At 38.5% G+C, this 18,442-nt stretch overlaps 1 protein-coding gene across 2 annotated transcripts; it reads left to right on the plus strand.

The window, feature by feature from the left end:
* The first annotated feature begins 1,986 nt into the window (after positions 1-1,986).
* Positions 1,987-13,229, plus strand: il13ra2 (interleukin 13 receptor, alpha 2). 2 transcript variants are annotated; one of them, XM_084942215.1, is made up of 10 exons: positions 1,987-2,306; positions 2,508-2,626; positions 2,909-3,060; positions 3,856-4,012; positions 4,107-4,227; positions 4,875-5,059; positions 5,201-5,352; positions 6,725-6,872; positions 8,681-8,754; positions 8,874-9,603. In XM_084942215.1, the coding sequence occupies exons 2-9, from the start codon at positions 2,536-2,538 to the stop codon at positions 8,707-8,709; spliced, it is 1,035 nt and encodes a 344-aa protein (XP_084798341.1). In that variant the 5' UTR covers positions 1,987-2,306; positions 2,508-2,535; the 3' UTR covers positions 8,710-8,754; positions 8,874-9,603. The 2 variants fall into 2 exon arrangements, with proteins under 2 accessions (XP_084798341.1, XP_084798339.1); XM_084942213.1 differs by lacking the exons at positions 8,681-8,754; positions 8,874-9,603 and adding exons at positions 11,708-11,831; positions 11,916-13,229 and having other exon boundaries at positions 1,989-2,306.
* Positions 13,230-18,442: the final 5,213 nt, after the last annotated feature.

The raw sequence follows: 18,442 nt of genomic DNA on the forward strand, positions 1-18,442 counted from the left end.
AAAAATGAACATAATGCACATGAGATGAGAGACTCAAAATAAAACAGGAAGCCAAAACAATGAGACGGAGACTAAGACACAAACTTGACAGACCAAAGTAAACACAAAGACAAAACTGACTAAACATGGGTGACATAACAGAAGCACAGACTAGGCACAGGGAAGTGAAAACTACAACAAAATCAATGAAGAGAAGGCAATGTGAATAAATCCACAAATTTACATGAAAAAACAAGGAACTGTATCACAATAGTAGTGTTTCACTACTATTGTAGTATTAAAGGAGTAGTAACTTCAAGACCCAGTTTATCTGTTATGTCACAGTGTAATTTGGTGGTTTACTTGCTAATGCTCCCACTCATCTGTGTATATACATTGTGCTCATCTGACAGCAGTATGAAAAGAGGAAGATCACAGACAAGATTCATGGATGTAGTGAAAGAGGACATGCAGTTTGGGTTGCTACCCAAACTACTGTGGCCGCTGATGATGTACGAGGTCTTGCTTAATCTTGCTTAATCATGCAAATTGACTGGAGAGGCTGAGGTCTACATGAGGAAGTGCCTTGTACTTTCGAAATGCCTTAACAGCGTTGAACTCTACAGCGACGGGATGCTGTCATTGCCCATCCCTGGCCTGGTAGAAGAGACGTCACTCGTGGACTCCTGAGAGCCCATAGTGGGAGGTGCTGCTCCCAACCAGCAAAAGGGAGAAAGTGGATCCCAGTCACAGCTACAGGCCAAATCTGCTCTTCTCCATCATGATGTGGTGGGTCACGTCCAACAGGGCAGAGGAGGATTTTATCTTGGAGCAGTAACACATCTCTGGCAACAGGCATCTGTAACTGAACAATGAGCAATGGTGCGAGCAGGGTCGCCGGATGAATTGGGAGTGTGTTGAAAAGAGAAAACTCACATGGAGTGAAATCTGGGGATGGAGTCTAATAGGCAGGAATAAGACATTCCTCATAGTAACCAACCCTCAAGACTTTCTGCATTAGAAACAATGCAATATCAGGGATTTGTAACATCTAGTTGTTTTATTGAATGAGATTGTGGGACAGAAAACTGTTTAAGATGTAGGGAAATAAATATAAGTATGTATAATGTATGCCATTTGGCAAGCACTGCTGGCCATGCATTCACTGTCAAAATGTTAGTTTTGTTGTTTAAGCTAAACATAGGATTTTGGTAATGGCAATGATAGGAGTATTAATCAAATGACTTTCTTATAAATTTCTTCTTGGTTGTACCATTTTCTGTTAACCCCCCGTCTCTGTCACACACACACACACACACACACACACACACACACACACACGTAAAGAATCCAACCCCAAACTGTGTGCCATCTTGTAAATTCCACGTAGGTACTTTTGACTGCTTCTTTAATTGTTACTGGTCATGAGCCACATGTTTTAAAGTGGTATAGATTTTACTTCCATCCCCTTCTTGAGCCAACTCCCCCCCAAACCCTTCCATTTTCCCAGCAGTATTACGCTTGCTTGGCTACTGTTAACTCCCCAAAATTGAAAATATAGAATAAAACAAACAAACAAACAAAATAGAAACCAATGGTCCAAAAACAAAAGATGTTTATGATTAAATACTATTAAAAGTTCACTGTATTATTATTAGTGTTTAGTTTATAACTTTAGAATTTTACTAATTAAAAATAACACATTAAATACTAAATATCACCACAATAAGACCACTTGTACAAAATAGTATTTTGTAAAAAACAAAACAAAAAAAACTTGGTGAGGTGATCAGGATAAGTAATTTTTGTGGGGGGAAAAAACCTCTATGTATGTTATGTCTTTCTTTCTTTTCTGTATTGCGCTTTGTAGACGGTCCCTGCACACTCGTCTCACATCCAAGTGCTCACAGAGAGCAGTCATTGTTAGCCCAGGTTGGAAAAGGATTCGTTTTAATTAAAATAAACTTTGACATGTAAAGTGAAGCCATACGCATCCTTAGGTTTTATTCTCTCCGCCTTCCTGCCGCGCGTAATGAGTACCTTTTAATCTCTATCAAAATGTTACATACAGGTTCAATCTAATCGTTTTACAGACTCCTCCCTATCTGTGTTTACTTTGCACTTCCACTGAAGAGAATATTAATTTTGATATTATTACTTACAGTAATCAGCCGCTGTTTATTATTCGATGGTTTCCTCACTTGTAGTCTTAAACTTTCCTAATCGGGGAGGCTATAAATGCATCAGTCCACCCACGCTGTGCCAGTCTGCTGCGCTCTGCCCGAACCTGCTGCAGCAGGAAAACAGCGCTCTTAGCCAACGATCACGTAAGTATTAATCTGGACATTTTACCGTTTTATGTTTGGCACTGTTTGATTTAACCTATAGACCTACAGATATATATTTGTGTTTATTTTACTTTTATTCATGACATTTAAAAAATTAATTAAATCATTTATGAAGTGAGATCACTTATCAGAATTCTTTTTGTATTTTTTTTTATCCTAATTAATTTTTATTTTCTTTAGTCTTGAATATACACTCGATAAACTACTGATGGCGAGAAAATGCAGGCTGACTTACACAGCTACACTGATGCTGCTTTTAATAACCTGGAAGGAGAGCACGTATTGCAATGGGCTTACAGGTTGGTCCCAGACGTTTTTCATGTACTTAGACTTTGCTTGATAGAAATGACAAAAACGGAAACTTCTCCTTTAATATGCAATGTTTTTAAATATGGCCCTCTGCCACTGGAGTTCTGAGGAAAGAGCCTATCCTGCAATATGATGCAGAAGGAGATTTATTTTTACATTTGGCAGCAGTTTGTTGAGATATTCCACTGGATACTGTTGATATAAAATAAGCTTTTTTTTTTTCTTTTTTTTCCCATAAACACAAACTCTACAAATATTTGTTTCCTTTGCAGTGAGTCCTCCAGAGAACCTTGTAATAACAGACCCGGGGCATCTTGGACAACTGGAGATTACATGGAATCCCCCAGACAGCTTGCCTAACGTGACAGAGTGCTCAGTACGATATCAGCTGGAGTACTACAACACCTACCGGGACAGCTGGGCTGTAAGTGCTTAGTCTTTTTATCAGATCTTACACGGAAGCGCATAACCTGCCTGAACTCCTCCCAGAATGATTTTCTCAAGAACATGACCTGCTCTGGTAATGGGCCAATTAATAACCGTAATTACAAGCAATAAAATGTTTACTTGAAATGATATCTTAAGTGACTTTACAGTATAAAAGCACCTCAGCAGGACTGTAACTCTGCGGAGATCACAAACATACAGCCTCTTAAAGCTGCTTCATCATGATGGGATTCGTGTCTCTGTACTTTTAAACCCAATTTTGTGGGAATTTTCCCAAATAAACCTAATTGCACTTCCACGTATTTATGCCCAAGCATCTATGTCTAAACAAGATAAAAACAGAACATATTCTTGATACTTTTTCCAATTAATGTGGGTGAGGCAATGCTGTTAGTTATGTCTCAGTAACAATTAGTATGACGCACTGATCATTATCTTACAATGAGTGAAAGAACGAGCTTATCTGCGCCTATCATGACAACTGTGCCTGATAATGAGACGTGTTTAGACAACTATGCAAAGCTCTTTTATATCTTTTAAACAGCTCAAGTAAAATATGAAACAGCAGATATAATGTGACTTACTAAAAATTGATGCATAAGTTGTGTTTTTTTTTGTTGTTGTTTTTTTTTTTTTTTTACACAAGCCTCAGTAATACGGTAAAAGTTTTGTGGGAGAAAACTCTGTCTACACATCTTTGTTAAATGAAATAAGAAAAAACTCAGTAGATCAGGAAACTTTGGCATGTAGTAACTCATTTGTGCTTTTGCAGAGCATCAGGACAAGTAAAAGGACCTACACCGCTCAGTTTGACCTGATGAAAGATGTTAGAGTGAGAATCTACACCTTGCTGAGTGGGACCTGCACCAATGATACTATGATCAAGAGCACAGACTACACTGAAGTCATCCAGAAACCTCCCAGCACAGGTCAGCCTTCCAAGGCTTATAAGATTTGTGATTACAGAAAAGGAGTATTAGTAAGATCATAGCTAATTTGATTCTTTTCTTTTTTCATGTTTAGGTGTTTTGGGTACTGAAGTCCTGGATTTTAAATGTGTGTTCCACAACATGGAGTACACAGAGTGCCAGTGGAGAAGAAGTGAAAAGATACCAGACAACTCCCTGCAAAAGCTATATTTCTGGTATGTCTGCCACGTCAGAGCTTTGTTGGCTCGTGTTGTGGTCCATAACAAAATATTCCACTATCATTTGGAACGGCTAATGACATAATCAGCTTGTTTAATTGTTTCCTGAGACAAATCTGTCCACTTTCTCTAATATTTGATGAGATTTCTATTCACCAGTTAACAAGATATGAAAAAGGGCAGTACATCAAAAAATGGTGTAATAACTAAAGTGATTGTAAAACGTGCTTCTTTTCATAATGTGTGCTGTTTTCATCACTGTTTAATTGCTAATGAGGCTTACGTTTATAAAAGAACACCACAAAACAAACAAGAGCTCCTGTTATTTTCCTCCGGAGAATAAAAGGAGAAAACAATCCAGTTGTCTTCTTCCGCTGATGAGCGGGCAACACTTTTATGTGCAGTGTTTAATGAGAATAAATCTTGTTAAGGCACGTACCCACGCAATTATCTGGAAACTGCAGTGGAAACATTTAAGATCACTTCACGCTGAAATGCATCAGCGGATCTTTTACTTTTCTTAGTGGGAAGAATTTCCTCAGTATTGAGTTACTCATGTCTTTTACTGATTAAGATTTGATGTTGTCACATTATGTAAAGCAGGATGTGGATACAGAAGCTTATCTGATCTGTTTGTTCTGCAGGCACAAAGAACTTGGACAGGCTGAGGAATGCCCAAAGTACAAGACATCAGGCGGTGTCACGATAGGGTGCACATTTGCAGATGTACCGCTTCCTGTATTCACTGATATCAACTTCTGTTTAAATGGAAGCTCTCCTGAGGGGCCACTAAAACCAACGTTTGCCTCCCTGCAAATCCAGAACCATGGTAAATACAATTCCTGCTCCAGTTTTGACTCACCGCTTGCACAACTTTGATTTGACCGAGATCCGCAACATCTGTATACCTCCTTGCATGCTATCACAATCGCTGATTTTGTTTTCCTGTGTTCTTGATGCATTTATGCAGTGAAGTGTGCAGCCACAAAAAAACTGCATCTGCAAACAGGTCCTGACAAGTTTGAACTACACTGGGAACATCCAGATGGAAAGGTTCCTAGCCACTGTCTAGAATATGAGGTGGAACACAATCAAAAAGGACCTGATGGAAAAGAATCATCGGTATGGTTTATACAACATGTGCTTTGTTATTAATATTATTTTTAACTCTAAGGCAAATCTGTATCACAAGAGCATTTTCCCTCCCAGATACCTTGCTGTGCAAAGAGTCTTTAGATTTGGTTTGAGTGGGTTTGTGGGGATGTAAAAGTGGGGAACGCATTGCATAAAAACAAGTAAACACAGGATTTGAGAGTGTAAACATTCAGGGAAGAGTTTTGTATCTCAAACTGCAAAAAATCCACCTTAAAAATTCACGTTCTCACTTTGTCTTTATTTCTAGAAATGCTCCAATCATTTCTGTGCAAAAGCTTAATTGCATTAATATTTATTTAGATTTGAGTCTTCTTTAACTGAAAACATTAATCTCAAGTCATAAGTCATTCACGGTGTTTGCCACTGCTATCAGCTGTCTGTAGGTATTAGCACATTCCTGATGTTTTGAATGACTTGGCAGGTCATGGTACTTCATTCCCACACACTTGACTTTAAACACAATAATAGAGCAAAACCACTAAAATACTTCAAGATCACTGGTATTAACACAGCAACCTAGACAAAACATAAAGGTGGGAGAATATTTTATTTGACATTTTTCCTTTGTTGTACTTCTAGACATTCCACTTTACAGCTGTATAAAAAATAAACTAACTTGTTTGTTTTAGCTGTGCACGCTTTATTAAACATGCAAACTGTTTCATTCATCAAATATCTTTTTATTGAAAGGAGTGCCTTAACATTACTTCAGGCACTGTGGCTTTGGGCAGCTAATAACAAAGCTGCTAACAATTTGACTTTGTGGTTTTATAGACCTTTAAAAAGTGGAAACTATTAGAGTCTGTGGTTTTGCTTTGCTATGCAATTATTATTATTTTTAATCCCACAGTAAAAGGTCAAGAAAAAAAAGATGGATGGATGTGTTTTAAAGTAAATAGAACAATAAAAAAATAAGTAAAAACTCAAATTTTAAAACAAATCCTCATGACCATCACTGAGTGGAGATTAATGAGGTTACAATGGGAATTTAAGTGTACCATGAAGTACAAAATAAAATAGGGTTACGAGTCTTTGAGACACAGCTGAAAGCTGTCTGCTTGACAAAGCAGTGTAGCCTTAATTGGTCAGATGCCCAGTGCTTAAGCTTGGGTATGAGCCCAGAACTCTGCATTAAAGACCCAGTATTTACAAGAAGTATAAATCTGGTTTTCCAGATCAAAAACAGCTGCTTAACACTGTTAGACAGCAAAGTGGTGAGTGAGTTAAACTGTCATAAAACTGAAATGAAGATGACGAAACTCATCAAAACTTAAGTACTTTTTGGGTCTGTTAACTCTGTTGTTGTAGTAATTATTTACTTTCTCTTTTTCATTGACAGACAGAATCTCTGACAGGAGGTCGGACAAGCCTGAGTTTGTCCATCGACATCAACAAGACCCACTGCTTCAGGGTTCGGTCTAAGGTGCATAAGTACTGTGCGAGCACGAGCTACTGGAGTGACTGGAGCCATCCAGTATGCCGACCAGGTAAGAATGTTTCGCACAAAAACGTCTTATTTTTTGGCTCTCTGGAGTACTGGATGTTTTCAGGTTTTCATTTAAAAACCATATCATTTCTTCTTTTGACACAAAAAAGCCATTATTTTTTGATGAGTTTGTAACTGATATTGGCAAGTGGCACTCTTGGTTTCCTAATGCAGTAGGAATATTTGTTTAGTCTTGATTATAATTCTATAAAAGACTGTTCCAAAGAGATAAAAGGTAAGTTTTTTGAGTGCTGTATCAGTGGGATAAAAAAAAAAAAAAAACTAATCAAAATACAAAAAGCCAAAGCTAAAAAAAAAAACCCAAAACAAATACAAGCAAAGAACTGTCTCAGCTGAACTATGGACACGCACACACATACACTTACACTGATAAGCACTCACTCATCCCCCCTCCCTTTCCAACGCCTTCGATGCTTGTTGCCCCCTGGGAACACGAGGCGGGTCCGGGCCCGTGCTGTCGAAGAGATGACGGCGCCGTCGCAGGATGGCTGCTGTGTTGCCTGGGGTTACTCCTCATCCCCTACCCATCCCTGTGGCTTGTCATGTCTTCCATAATGTTGTGCTGTGGACATTTATGTGCTTTTTTGTGCAGAGGAGTTTTTTTGTTTCCTGTTCTCGTGCTGTCCTACCATGGAAGCACAGCATGAGTGGAGGTCTCTTTTTTTCCTCTTGTACCTTCCCGATGTTGTGTACATTTCAGTGTTTTTCTTGTAACGCTACCGATCTCCGACTTGTAATCCCATGTGATGTCTGTGTTATGTGTGTAAGGTCGGGGGGGGTTACCATCTCGCTGCAGGGCAACCTGCTTGCGACAAATAAAGCTGTCATTCATTCATTCATTCATTCAACCCCCCCCCCCCATTAAACATAACAAAAGCCAAAAGCTTGGAACTGCCTGTTTTGGAAAAAATAAAGACATTTATACTAAAAAAACAAAAGATTAGGCGCCAGTTTGGCTCGGTGCATTAAGCAGTCGGCCACATGCCACACAGCTGACAGCGGCCAGTCCGGGTTCGGGTCAGACCCACGGCCCTTTGCAGCATGTCTTTCCCCTTCTCTCTCTGCCCCTACTTTCCTGTCCTTTCTTCACCGAGTCTAAATACAGCTGAAAAAGGCCAATATTTTGCTGTTTACTAGCAAAATATTGCAAAGGGAATATCGGAAACAGCTAAGCTCTCTCTTGACTTTTGTGAAATATTAATCAAAGCTGCTTTTAACTAGAAGAGGGACCGTATATAAAAATAGCAAATAAAGTACAGTACAGTATGTAAAATCATGGATTTCTACTGAATCTAAAAGGTTAAGGTCTGTACTTTGCATAAGGTGGCACATATGTTAATTTTGAGTGCTATATTTAGAATAAAACACGATGTGATATACTTTCATCTATGATAGGAGACAGTTTTCTTACCTTGTCTCTGTTATAAACTTCGGTACCCAAAGCACTTTCTTGCTACAAGCCCCTAAACAAACGTTTACACTCCAACAACTGCACCAGGGGCGTTTTGGGGTCCAGTGTCTTGCCCAGGAAGACTTTAACATGCGAACTAGGAGAGCCCGTGATTGAACCACTAACCTACTAAAAAGAAGACGACACACTCTACTTCCTGAGCCACAGCTACTACATGATGTTGGATAACACAAAGTGATTAGTTGACCGATTCAGCATTAAGGCTTTAAATTCCTGAGTGTTACTTTTCATCTCATATTCCTAAGCGATCTGTTCAAAGTGTGTTTCCTGTAAGTAAAGGATTTACAAACTAAGCTGTAAAGCATTTCTTTTGTTAGCAACAAGTCCTGCTAAGCCCTCAAAGTAGTCACGTTGATTTCAAGCTGGAAGATCCTGACGCCACCAAGAAATAGTAAGTTTTAAGATTATCTCATTCAAGCATGCAGTACGTTTCAATTTATGTCAATACAACCAATGTAGCGAAATATGCATAACAATGTTCTGATTTCTTCTTTTTCTTGCTTTTTGTAGCCACGATTGGAAAGTCCCCTGAAGGAAAAGCTGAAGGATCATTTACATCCAGGCTCCGCACAATATTTTATAACATGTTGGACAAATTAATGTTGCAAAAGTATTAATCCAATGTCCAAAGTCCAAAACACACACAAAAAAGAACATCTCCAGTCTAATCCAATGAAAGACGGAATATTAGAATTTATGTAGATTGTTGTGTTAATTGACTGTGTAATTCTTTTTTCTTTCTGTTGTTACATCATACTGCCATTAAAGCAGCAGACTGAGTAGGTCACATGAGAAAAAAAAGTCTGAAAATCATAATATGTATCCACACTTTATTTTTGTGTCTACCTCTTTTGGATATAGAGACATTTCAGCCTTTCTTGGTACTGTGAATATAATGATTGACATCTCAACATAGCAACGGGTGGTAAATAAAATGCAGCTTGTAAGATGTAACATTTTTCTACATCTGAAAGGCACTTTAAGGCCAGAGCAGTGGTATACAATGTGGAGGATCAGTTGTGTCCCAAACCTTTTATTGTGGCCTCTATAAAGTAAATAGTCGCTGAACCATGCCATAAAATGGACCTTCCCTTGTCCTGTTTTACATCATTTCAACTGCTACTTAGAAACATCTGTTCAGACTATGATTGTAAGCATTAGTATGCAGGATACGATTGTATTTTTGGCCTATGAAGTTTCACAGAATAAAATTTTTTATTGGTGTGCTCGTGTGAGAGTCTTTCATTGAGATCCAGTTGGTTGGTTTAGACCAGGGGTGGGCAACTCCAGGCCTCGAGGGTCCTGCAGGTTTTAGATATCACCCTAGGTCAACACACCTGAGTCAAATGATGAGTTCATTACCAGGCAAGACATGTTGAGGAGGTCATTTAGCCATTTAAGGCCTGGAGTTGGTTTAGAGAGAGACTCACAAAGACATCAGACTTTCTAGTATACAGGGAGTGCAGAATTATTAGGCAAGTTGTATTTTTGAGGAATAATTTTATTATTGAACAACAACCATGTTCTCAATGAACCCAAAAAACTCATTAATATCAAAGCTGAATGTTTTTGGAAGTAGTTTTTAGTTTGTTTTTAGTTTTAGCTATTTTAGGGGGATATCTGTGTGTGCAGGTGACTATTACTGTGCATAATTATTAGGCAACTTAACAAAAAACAAATATATACCCATTTCAATTATTTATTTTTACCAGTGAAACCAATATAACATCTCCACATTCACAAATATACATTTCTGACATTCAAAAACAAAACAAAAACAAATCAGCGACCAATATAGCCACCTTTCTTTGCAAGGACACTCAAAAACCTGCCATCCATGGATTCTGTCAGTGTTTTGATCTGTTCACCATCAACATTGCGTGCAGCAGCAACCACAGCCTCCCAGACACTGTTCAGAGAGGTGTACTGTTTTCCCTCCTTGTAAATCTCACATTTGATGATGGACCACAGGTTCTCAATGGGGTTCAGATCAGGTGAACAAGGTGGCCATGTCATTAGTTTTTCTTCTTTTATACCCTTTCTTGCCAGCCACGCTGTGGAGTACTTGGACGCGTGTGATGGAGCACTGTCCTGCATGAAAATCATGTTTTTCTTGAAGGATGCAGACTTCTTCCTGTACCACTGCTTGAAGAAGGTGTCTTCCAGAAACTGGCAGTAGGACTGGGAGTTGAGCTTGACTCCATCCTCAACCCGAAAAGGCCCCACAAGCTCATCTTTGATGATACCAGCCCAAACCAGTACTCCACCTCCACCTTGCTGGCGTCTGAGTCGGACTGGAGCTCTCTGCCCTTTACCAATCCAGCCACGGGCCCATCCATCTGGCCCATCAAGACTCACTCTCATTTCATCAGTCCATAAAACCTTAGAAAAACCAGTCTTGAGATATTTCTTGGCCCAGTCTTGACGTTTCAGCTTGTGTGTCTTGTTCAGTGGTGGTCGTCTTTCAGCCTTTCTTACCTTGGCCATGTCTCTGAGTATTGCACACCTTGTGCTTTTGGGCACTCCAGTGATGTTGCAGCTCTGAAATATGGCCAAACTGGTGGCAAGTGGCATCTTGGCAGCTGCACGCTTGACTTTTCTCAGTTCATGGGCAGTTATTTTGCGCCTTGGTTTTTCCACACGCTTCTTGCGACCCTGTTGACTATTTTGAATGAAACGCTTGATTGTTCGATGATCACGCTTCAGAAGCTTTGCAATTTTGAGACTGCTGCATCCCTCTGCAAGATATCTCACTATTTTTGACTTTTCTGAGCCTGTCAAGTCCTTCTTTTGACCCATTTTGCCAAAGGAAAGGAAGTTGCCTAATAATTATGCACACCTGATATAGGGTGTTGATGTCATTAGACCACACCCCTTCTCATTACAGCGATGCACATCACCTAATATGCTTAATTGGTAGTAGGCTTTCGAGCCTATACAGCTTGGAGTAAGACAACATGCATGAAGAGGATGAAGTGGACAAAATACTCATTTGCCTAATAATTCTGCACTCCCTGTAGTGCTATTACTACTACTCCTATTGCACTACTACAACAACTTCTGATAATTATGCTTTTCAACAGAAAAGTCCATTTATTTCCCGCTAATCCAGTCACGGGTAGGCAGCAAGCAACAAGAAATTTAAAATTTGGACAATGCATGGAGAGCGTGTTCTGTCTGCAAACTGTGCAAATACAGATCTTATATATTGGACAGTTTGTTTGTGCTGATTCGTAGTTATACAGATTTTAGTTGACCTCACTTTATAGCGTTTTGTTGATGTGTTTCATCGAAGCTGAGCAGCTGTTCTCTAACCTGATTTTACTTTTGTGTGCTTATTATAGAGCAGAAAGACGTGACACCTGAACCAGATGCCATATGGGATGCCATACCTGTGTACATTTACATCGCTGTTGCCATTATTGCCCTGCTAGTGCTGTCTCTGTGTGCGTGGGCAATGTTCAAACTGTAAGTATATTCACACCCATTACAAAATGTGCCAACATGCAGATAAAAAGCAAACAGAGCACTAAGCTGTCCTTTGGATCTCAGGAAGAAACCAGTGCAAGAGAAAAAAGTGGAGTCTCTGCTTACATCCCTGTTTGCCGGGCGTCCCCTTCTTGGTCCCACAGAAGCCTAAAAAGGCAAGAAAAGCTGTACCTTCCTCCGACGCAAAGAGGACCTCATATAAATATTTTACTGTTGCACTCCTCCTCAGTCATTGTTTAGGTTCTGTAGTTTCAAAAGGCACAATGAAGCACTCAAAGATGGCATAGCATGCAGACAGTGAGATTGTAATCACATGTTTCAGAAGATATTACATTTAGACTGAAGGTCATAGTTTGTGTTTGTATTATATCATATACAGAACTACATATTATTCCAATATACTATATTTTTTGTATTTTTGTGTATACCTTTCTATATAAATGTTTGAACTGTCCTGTTAACTGGACTGTTACACTGTACCAGAAAGTATCCTATCGTTGTTTACTTTTTAGCTACGACACTTGCATATTTGTTAAGGGAGGAGAACTTACTTTGGGATTACGTTTTTTAAATTTTTTTTTACTACTTATGATATCTTATCTGGTTCATTTCACATGGATTTGTATTGATGTTGTGGAGAAATAACGTTTTTAGTGAAATCTGTTTGTTGTTTACCTCATGCCTCAATTCTTGCCAGTCAGCTCACACAATAAAGACTGTTTTTGTTTTTGTGTAAAGTGCAAAATATGTGTTTCATAAATGTTAAATGGATTTCAACAAAGTTATTGCTAAATACTTGGAGTCAAGGAACTTTGCTGACACCTAAGGATGAATTAAATGGAGAAATTGAACCAGTTAGTTGTTTCAAATGCCACATGTCTTTGCCAGTTTTAATCCCTCCCCCGCCCCGTTTTTGGAGGCTTGAACTTTATCCAAACTAACCTGCAAAACAATGTTACATCTATTTCTGTGCAACTCTTGCCAAACACCATTTATTGTATTAAATCATAGAATTGATCCAATTTTTATGACATTGAAAGTGCTTTTTGGCTGCCATCATTTTGGCTGCCATCCATTTATTCCAAATAAATAATGAATGTATGATTTTATAAATTAATGGATCACATATATCTTTTTGATTTCTGATCCTGTTGGGGTTAGTGGGTTTTAGAAAGCAACAGAACATATAATACTATAAAATTAGGCTATCAAGTTGGTGTTGAGTGTTATTCTTACCAGCTTTTATATGTTAAAGCATATTTTATGGAATAATAGTGCTTGTAATGAATGTATTTTATGCTCTTATTTGGGTTTGATGTATTTGATGTATTTCATTATGTGCTTAATTCTAATTCAAATAAAGAATAATGTTCAAGATCTCTTCTTTACATCTTCGCATTAAAAAAATATAAACTAAAAAAAAGAGAAAAGGGATTTTCTGTTTTAACAGAATGTAAGTTTGTAGGAAGCAAACACATACTCCATTTTTTTTTCATTGGCAAAGATTACTGTGGCGCACTGGAGAACGCTTTGTTCACTCCAGATCGCAAATAAGTGTGAGATGTGGTTTTGCAGAGACGCTACATAGTTTATTAATGAATACTGAGTGAGTATAGTAACGCAGCCAAAGAGTTATGAGTTATTCAGGACAAGGGTGAGGCTTCAGCTGAAACTGATAACATCAGCTCAACTTTCTGAACCTCATTCAACTTATTATGGGCCTCCCAGCAACACCAAAGAAAAAACAAGCATTCAGGTAGAACAATAAAATACTGTATGAACATTAATGCCCTAAAATGTCTGTGATTCACTAAAAATACAGATAACCTTGTTTTTCCATCATCTGTGTCATCATGCATTCTTGGATATTCATTCATTCATTTTTAACTGCTTATCATGGGGGATAGATGGTGGTGGTAATCCAACAGAAATAATGATAATAATCAATGTCGCATGTTTTGTACATGCTTGTGCAGTGTACTCTGTAAGCCAACCTCAGCAAAGTCAACAACATACCACTCTTGTAATATAAATTATGAATGTCTTAATTTTTTCATCATGTATCCATCACAGTTGTATCTGGAAAACAAAATAGGATATGGACAATAGGATTTAAGGTGGGTAAAATCTCCTGAGGGACCTGATGGAAAAGAATCATCGGTATGGTTTATACAACACATACTTTGTTATTTTTGTTTTAAACACTAAGGCAAATCTGTACCTGAAGAGCATTTTCCCCCAGCAAGCTTGCTGTGCAAAGAGTCTTTAGATTTGGTTTGAGTGTGTTTGTGTGGATGTAAAAGTGGGAAAAGCACTGTAGAAAAATAAATAACCACATGCTTCTAACTTTACCTCTATTTCTAGAAATGCTCTAATCATTTATGTGCAAAAGGTATTTATTTGGATTTGATTGTTTTTTAACTGGAAATATTAATTTCAAGTCATAACTCATTCACTGTGCTTGTCAGTACTGTCATCTGTCTGTAGCTATTAGGACATTCCTGATGTTTTGAATGACTTGGCAGGTCGTGGTACTTCATTCCCACTCAGCTGAATCTGATTGATGTGTTAAAGTCAAGCAGGACACCAAATAGAGCAAAACCACTAAAATACCTCAAGATCATTGGTATTAACACGGCAACCTACACAAAACATAAAGGCGGGGGAATATTTTATTTCTGACATTTTACTTCCAGATGCTCCTCGTTACAGCTGTATAAAAAAATAAACTAACTTGTTTGTTTTAGCTGTGCATGCACATAAAGTGCGTATGCACATAAAGCTTATGTGCATGCATGAGGACTGCCCAGCCTGCTCAGACTGCCTATACTCCCCCAGCTCCCACATTGTGTTTTGATCTTTTGTTTTCATTTTCCTGTTTGTTCGTGCTCCAATCTGATTTAATTTTTACCCCTCCAAACAAAAAAAGGGCCTGGAGCCTATCCCAGCTGGGAAAGGGACTGGTCTACTGGAAGCTTTTGTTTAGTTAACAGAAATTATGATAGTGATCATGATGACTGTGAAAATTATTGCTGCAAGTTTTATAAACCACTTCTGCAGTGTAGTTGTTAAGTGAACCTCAGCAAACTCCACTTTTGTAATATTCATATTTTGTAATATGAAAGTGCTGATGTGATTTTATCATCATATAATTTTATGTTTATCACAGTTATATTTGTTTTATACTGATAAAATGTTGTATGTGGGTGTTAATTTCTCACTACGTAAGTAAAGATTATTTATATGGCCCTTTCAAGAACAAAAGTCAGAAAGTGTTTCACAATGAAAACTAAACCAAAACCAAAATCTTGGGAGGGCAGAATCTCAGAAGCTTAATCTCCTTTTTCTTTAACCTGGACGAAGATACAACCAACAAGTAGTGAGCAGATGATTTCAGAGGTGTAGTGATTACGAATCGATATAGTAGTTTACTAATAGGGAAACAGCTGACCTTGAATAGCCCTAAAATGATCAACGAAATCTTGAATTGAACACTGGAGAGGCAGTGTCAGTTCAATTCATATTGTGGTAAATCACAACATGAGTCACCTCAAGGCGCTTTACAATGTAAACAAACCCTGCAATAACACAAGAATTCCCGACAGTCTATGACTCACTATGAGCAAGGACTTCGTGACAGTGAGAAGGAAGACACCTGTCATGTGGGACCTTTCAGAAGACTGGGTGAGAAGCATTTGCAAGTGATCTGGGGATGATTTGCTCAGACAACAGAATAAAAAATTTAAAATAATGATGGTGTGATGAAATGAAAGCCTGTATTATGTTATGACCCAAGATCATGTGGGTGTGTGTGTGTGTGTGTGTGTGTTTATGTGGCATGGAAGATTGGATAATGGATTGATCAATCAGTACTTAACCACCAAATGAGAGCCACCTGGCCCCTCTCTCATGGCCTCCACCACCCAACAGCCTGTGTTCGGGATTGTTACGCTGAGTGTCTCTGACACAAATTGGTATGTTATTAAGTATAAATTCATGTATAAACATTACCGTGTTAGGGTTGGTGTTAGTGTTAACCCTACAAACATAATGCATAAAAAAAAGCATACCTAAACTGTGAACACTGGGGATAGAGACACTGGATCTGGGAGAGCCGGAGGGAAGGTGACTCAGCATCCTGGCAATGAACAGGTGTAATTAGAGAAGTGGTAATTGGGGAAGTGGATACAGCTGGGAACACAACAGGGATAAATCAGGAATAACACTTAACATAATGCAATGAGATGAAGTACTCTCACAATAAAACAATGGGTGAAAGAACACTGAAACCATGAATAAGACACACCAACTTGACACAGACAGGTCACAAAGACAAGACTGACTAAACACAGACTTGACAGGAGAGGATGAAACACTGGGGGGAACTAAACTCTAAAGTAATTTGGAACATGGATGAGTACACAAAATAATACAGACATCACACAACCCAAAAGTCTCACATTAAATAAACAAAAAACTGGAAAGCCCATAAAACTTAAAAGACTGGGTCAGCTGACCCAGGACCACGACAGCCTTCAGATGAACCATCGATCCAGGTGACAGACGTTACTATAAACGAGCGACTCAGGTGCATTTACAGTGTCCCAATCTTTAAAAATCCTCAGTCGAGAGAACGGAATGAGCTTCTCACTCTAAATGAGCAATTCAAGATAGTCTTCCATCACTTCTGGACACTGGTGTGACTCACTGAGTTGAGCAACTCATATTCTAAAGGTCCACTGCAGAGGCCAAGTTTGAATCAGGCATTTCCTCTCTCTTTCCCCTGATCTTTCAGTCTGAATTTAATCTGGATCTTTTTATGGTTAAAGTTCTTGTCCTTTATTATTCACAAATGTAACCATTGTCAGCAGGTACTTCGTGCATCACAGTAGACCTCCTAATACTTCCTTCCCTTCTAGTCTCATTGACCCAGAGTAAGCATTTCTAAGAGCTTATCAAAAACAGGAGCGTTGGAATATACTGAATATAATGGGGAGGCATTTGTAGTAAAACACAACATTAGCACAAGGTGTATGTGACAAATATGAAATCAGCGATAAGAAGTTTGGATTGACTGCCAACAGGTTAACAGGTTGTTGCAAATACAGTACAAGAGTACATAACCCAGTGTAAATATCAAAATATTGAAAAGCCCAAATAAATGCACTGAACATCAACCTGAAAATGGAAAAAGGTCTAAATAGGTGAGGAACAAGCTCAGGAGCAAAGCACAAAATACTTTTTATGCTGTCAGATTCCTCCCAGCAAACAGAGACCAGATATATTTGGCATCAGCTTTCAGCAGAAGCAGAAGTGGGAGAAAACCTATGTTACATTCTGGGGAAGGCCAGATTTGACCAAAATGTTACCAGTGATACATTTCAGCAATATAGGCATTCCTAGTGTTGCCTAAACCTTTATATTAATGGGACGAGGCTATTGGTGCTTTTGCAAACTCACATTTACACAGACTAAATGTGACTTTGCTAATCTGTCAAATGCTGCCTGCACTCTCTTCAGGGGGTCTGACCATGTGCCCATGTTCACCACCATGCCATCCTAATAAAATGCATAACACTCCAGCCCACACACCACTTTGTTCTCGGGCTGCATTACACTGTCTAACCAGCATGATGCTGTAAGAATATATGTTTTGACAGGGTTACAAAAACACAGATGCTGCTCTTCTTCTAGAAAGGGCAACCTGCCAAGAGCAAAACCACAATTTTTACCATCCCTATTTAATCAACACAATCTTCCTTCCTTGGTAGGGGAAAAGAATCTGGTTTTGTTAATATTTTTTTTTACCTTAGATGCCCTGTAGTGATTTTACTAAGTCAACACATGTTTAAATTCTAAAAATACAAGGGACGGCCCAATTAGAGGAAGTACCCACAGCAATACTAATTTAAACATATATGCTACCTGCTTCAAGTATTCAAGTAAGACCATATTCTTACACATTTGTGTGAGTTTGCATGTCTAAAAAGAAGCATGGGTCCCTATGAACAACCTCAGTTGTTTACATTTTTCCCATCTAAATCCCCCAGTGTTTTATTTAGCATTTCTATAAGTTTATTCTCACCTTCCTCCAATGTTTCCTTACGTGGAATTACACACATGATAAGGTTTAGGCAATCTACCATGGGAGCTTTTAGAAGACTTCCATTTATCTGGTATTTTGACCGTGTCTCGGTGACTCAGAGCAGATGAATTGGCTCATGGCCTTGACTCCAGATGTTGCAATGATAGAACACAGCTGGATATCTATTTGACTGGTGCATCAGTGTTAACAAATAAGAGCACAACACAATTTATAATGAGAAAGAGGACTCATACGGTCAGTAATTGGATGTTCAAACTGCTTGAGGGAGGTACTAGATAGATATGAGTAGCAGTTATATTGTTATTGGGGTTTGTTATAATCTGGGCAACTTGGCCAATCTTTACGTGTGCAGAGAAATATGCGTTTTAAGGAGAAACACAGATTTCAGAAGACATTTTTTATAAAACTGCAATAAAGAAGCAATTCTGTAGAAAATAACCTCGTCTAACTTCCTACCTAAGATGCAAGCAATACTAAGCCATCT

Source organism: Perissodus microlepis, chromosome 10 (assembly GCF_051167445.1).
Source record: "Perissodus microlepis isolate ML-2025 ecotype Zambia chromosome 10, ASM5116744v1, whole genome shotgun sequence".
Classification (NCBI taxonomy): Eukaryota; Metazoa; Chordata; class Actinopteri; order Cichliformes; family Cichlidae; genus Perissodus; species Perissodus microlepis.